Raw genomic sequence first — 4,687 nt, forward strand, 5'->3', positions numbered from 1 at the left:
CGCGGCGCGGTGGGTAGACTCTGTCATCTCCCCTGCCGGGAGGCTCTCGTTCAGTTGAATCAATGTTCTGCTTCTTTGGAAGAGTAAGCCTCGTCCTCCCTCCGGCAGGAACACGTGTGCCTCCTGTCGTGTTGCCAGCTGCCTGCCGTGGGTAGAGCTCATCTTCTGCCTTGCTGCTGTGTCAGCACCCCTCCTTCAGCATGGGCGCGAAACTTGTTCACTTTAATGTCCGTGTCATTCTCTTTAGAGCCCCTCATTCGCTCAAACCTGTTATATTCTTTCCTGTCTTCAGCTACGGTGTTTTTTCTGTTAGTGCAGATCTGCAGATCCTAGTCGGGCAAGTAAATCCTGCTTGTTTAAAAACTTCAGTTAAAGCAGGTCTGGGATGGTTCAGCCTGGAAAAGACGAGGCTCAGGGGAACCTTATTAATGTGTGTAAATACCTGAAAGGGGTTGCAAATAGACGAAAGCTGGACTCCTGCCGGTGGTGCCCAGTGACAGGACAAAAGGAAACAGGCATAAGTGAAACACAGGAGGTTCTATTGGAACGTGAGGAAACACTTCTTCACTGCAAGGGTGACGGAGCACTGCCCACCAGTGCTCCCACCTCAGAGATACTCATAAGCCACCTCGACATGGTTCTGAACAGCCATCTCTAAATGGTCCTGCCTGAGCAGAGGGTTTGGACCAAATGATCTCCAGAGGTCCCTCCCAACCTCAACCACTGTGATTCTGTGATATATTCGTTTTCAATTTTGACTCCCATAGTGCAGTTTCTTACCCTTTCTCTCTATACCAGAATTACTTTTCGCAGCTGTACATGCAAATGTTTGAGATCTTTGTCAGAAAAGGATAGATTCTTTCCAGGGATCATGCAGCTCCTCTGAATTAAGTGTTGAAGCCTTTTCTTCTAATGATAGGGTCTGTTATCTTTCCTAATAGTGTCTACAAGCAGCAAACATTGAGGTTGCCTCATTTTGGGGCTGCTCTGTGTGTGTGTGTGTGTGTGCACATGTGCTTGTAGTTTTATGGATGTAGATACATGTTCTCTTGGTTACTCCTTAGCTTCCGCACTAGGCCATACCTGGTCTGGTGAAGATGTACTGTTCACTTAATGCTTTGTGGGTATAGCCTGTTTGATTCATCAAATAATCCCCAGAGCTGTCCAGCCCTTTGGAAAAGCTTGCTTCCATATCATAGGTTCACTGGCTGAGAAGTGTGTCAAGGCCTGAGAGTATATGCGATAACTCACCTTAGAATTCTAAAATATCTGACCCTGGCCTATGGTAGATGTACTTTTTCTTCCTCACATTTTACTGAAGGATTATGCAATATTAAGACAATTTCACTTTTTTTTCCCCCCCTCACCCCTCAACCTCCAATGATGGGAGAACTAACAAGTTCCTGACATCTGTATTGGATGAATGGTGACATTTATTCACTGATGCAGAGAATTTCTGTTCCACAGCATTTCACCTTCTGTACACCACAGTTAGCTAAGTGGTGTCTGCATGCCTGACCAAATGAGAGATGGCATCTTTTTGATCCTAATCTAACTGCTGTCTAGACTGAGACAATGGAAACAATTTAGTCCATCAATCCATTAGTAGAAAATCCATATGGGAGAAAATGGGCATAGCCAAGTAACTGTTAAATTAGTATAATCCTGTTCTCTTACTCTGACAGTTCATGACTGGCTTTAAATAACTTTTAAAGGGAAATAAACATTTTATATAGCTGTGTATAGATTTGAATGAAGCTCTTTTTATACCTTCTAGGTCCTATTTGGCAGCTTAGAATTTTATTCTCTTTGCAGCTAATGGAATATGATTGTTCTAACTTTTGCACTTAGTGAGCCAAAGCTGTCTCCTCCAAAAACATCCTGTATACTATTCTTGATCTATTTTATCTTGAAATTGAAGGAGTTGCTGTATATTTACTTCTTTGTAACTAAGTTTATGTACACTCACACAGACAATTCTATGCTATATTTATTTATACAGTTTTTGCTGAAGCTTTACTGCATAAAATCCATATAAAAGATAGTTCTTGCACTGCAGCCTGGTAAAAGTATAATGGGAAAAGCATGTAACATGCAAACCAAATAAGCTGGATAATGATAGATGACATCCAGAGAAATGTCAAGGGGTTTTTGTGTTTTTATTATTCCTACTATGGACATTTTGTTTGAAAAAAATACAGGATTAATGTATTATTATTAATAGTAATTCAGTGGAGAATTTAGTCTAGAAAAGGGATGATTTGGTATATGAACTGAACAGAAGATATGAAAAGAAAAAAACCACAGTAAAGGGTAAGAAGCAAAAAGCACAGCAAATACTATTGAAATCCTGGGGAGTACTGCAGGAAAAAGTGTGAATTATAAGGAAATTAGCAATCAATGAAACATTGGAAATTGAACATACAAGGGTTCCAAGACTCCTTCCAATCCATATTGTGTAGGATGATTTAATGGTCCTGCTGTCCCATTTTTTTTGAACCTGATAGATGGGGAAGTTCAACAAAGACAAGAGCCAGGCTTTGCCTTGTAGGGGGATTTGCAGAGCAATGTTGCTGTTGCAGGATTTTCAGTCTGTTTGTGCAGGTTGTGTACTCTTCTTGCCCTGTATGAAGGGCAGGGAAAAGGATTTATATGTAACTCTGTCTAAATTATACAACGTGGACTTAGTTTTATTGGAATGTGTGAACTTTTGCTTTAAGAGAAATAATCTCTTTCAAATAATTTCCTAAGTTTCATTAGCATTGTAACTGCAATATCAAGGTTTATTTCAATACACATTTCCATAAATAAAATACTTAGGAAACTAAAATTCTTTGTACACATTTTTGTTTTTATACAGTGGATAACATGTCCATGACGCCATATTAAGGTGACTTTCCTGGGGCAAGGGCCCAGGAAAACCAAAGGGAATGCAATAAAAAGGATGCTTAAAATAAGACATGAGGGAAGTATATTTTGACACTACCTCTGTCCCTGTACTGACAGTGCTAAACCTGTGGCTTGTGAGCCTGGTATGACTCACCAGAATAATTACAGAATCACAGAATGGTTTGGGTTGGAAGGGATGTTCAACATCATCGAATTTCAACTCCCCTGCTCTGGGCAGGGACAGCTTTCACTAGACTGGGTTGCTCACAAGCCCCATCCAACCTGGCCTTGAACACTGCCGGGGATGGGGCATCTACAAATTTCTCTGGACAACCTGTTCCAGTGTTTCACTGCCACAGTAAAAAATTTCTTCCCAACATCTAATCTAAACCCGCCCTCTTTCAGTTTAGAGCCACTCCACCTTGTCCTGTCACTACACACCTTTGTAAAAAGTCTCTCTCCAGCTCTCTTGTAGGTCCCCTTCAGCTACTGGAAGGTGCTACAAAGTCCCACTGGAGCCTGTTCCAGGCTGAACAATCCCAACTCTCTGTCTGTCTCCACAGTAGAAGTGCTCCAGCCCTTTAACCATCTTTGTGGTCCCAAGGTTATTTTGGCTTATAACCTGCTCCTGATGCCTTCCTTCATTCCTGAGAACCATGAAAGCAGCCAGTGTCTAAGTCTGGTAAGTTATTTGTTAGTGTCAGTACGCTCCCAGCCACCATTTTCCTAGGGCAAGTCAGGAGCACTTCAGGACGTGTACTTTTTGCAGTGAATTAAGCCTGTTAGTCCTAAGACACTGATCCAAGCATGTCTGCACACACCCATTTTTTGGTCATCTTGGACTCGTTAATCTCTTCCTTTGCCCTGGAAAAAACATTCAGAAAATTTTTGCATCCCTTTTCTATGCTGTCCCTCAAAATTAAAAGATCAAAAGCTGAGGTGCTTGACTGTAGAGAACCTAAAATAACACAACTCTAACAATCCCACACATTACTGAGGACTAGTGAAAGTATTGCATAAATTAATAATGTCTTCAGTCCTAACTCTGTCATGCACAACAACCAGTAGACTGAGCTTTTTTACTAGCACTGAAAGAACCAAAGAGTCTCAATTCTAGCATTTTTTGATGGTAACTAGCAGCAAGTCACACTGATGATAAAGAGATGAAGACAGCAAAGAATGTTAAGAGAACTCACAAAAATTACTAAAATTCATATTTGAAGTTTCCTTATTTTTGATCTTTCAGTAACTAAACTAGTTTTTTTGATCAGTTCAGTGAAAGAGTGAACTCAATGATCCTTCCACATCCCTTCCAACTGAGATGATTGTGTGACCTGTACCATGGCACCAATCCTCATGTCCCTCTATGTCTCTGTCCCTTTGGCCTCTGCATGGCTGCCATGTATGGGATCCTAGCGGCCAGGGATGGAAGCTCTCCCTGTGGCTCACCGGTCTCACACCCTGCCTTTCCCATGGGAGCCCTGGAGGCTCTGACCGAGCCCTCCCCACTGCACAGCCACAGTTCCCCCAAGGCCAGGTCACCTCACTGCCCCTTCCGACGTCCTCATCCTCTAGCCAGGGCCTCAGCGTTCCTGGAAGGGAAGGCATTAGCAGGCCCAAGCCTCCCTCCTGGCCCAGTGCTGTTTCCCTTGTGTTGCCAGGCAGTGTTCAGGAGGTTTTACAGTGTTCAGGAGTGAGGGCAAAAACAGGCCCTGTGGCAGAGGTGAGTAATGAAGCCTCTACCCTGGGCACACCTGTGCTGGCCCTGCCCATCCCGTTGCTCCTTGTGGCTGGGGCC

At 42.9% G+C, this 4,687-nt stretch overlaps 1 protein-coding gene and 1 long non-coding RNA gene across 2 annotated transcripts in view; one reads left to right on the top strand and one right to left on the bottom strand.

Moving 5' to 3' along the window:
- Window positions 1–257, bottom strand: part of TMX3 (thioredoxin related transmembrane protein 3) — a 34,382-nt gene extending 34,125 nt beyond the window's left edge. Inside the window, exon 1 of the mRNA XM_017729438.1 lies at window positions 170–257. Coding sequence (XP_017584927.1) covers window positions 170–257 — 88 coding nt within the window. The remainder of the gene's footprint in view (window positions 1–169) is intronic.
- Window positions 258–3,291: 3,034 nt separating this feature from the next.
- Window positions 3,292–4,687, top strand: part of LOC108445493 — a 5,435-nt gene continuing 4,039 nt past the window's right edge. Inside the window, exon 1 of the long non-coding RNA XR_001860379.1 lies at window positions 3,292–3,571. This is a non-coding gene — a long non-coding RNA (uncharacterized LOC108445493). The remainder of the gene's footprint in view (window positions 3,572–4,687) is intronic.

This window comes from Corvus brachyrhynchos, unplaced genomic scaffold, assembly GCF_000691975.1.
Source record: "Corvus brachyrhynchos isolate BGI_N302 unplaced genomic scaffold, ASM69197v1 scaffold331, whole genome shotgun sequence".
NCBI lineage: Eukaryota > Metazoa > Chordata > Aves > Passeriformes > Corvidae > Corvus > Corvus brachyrhynchos.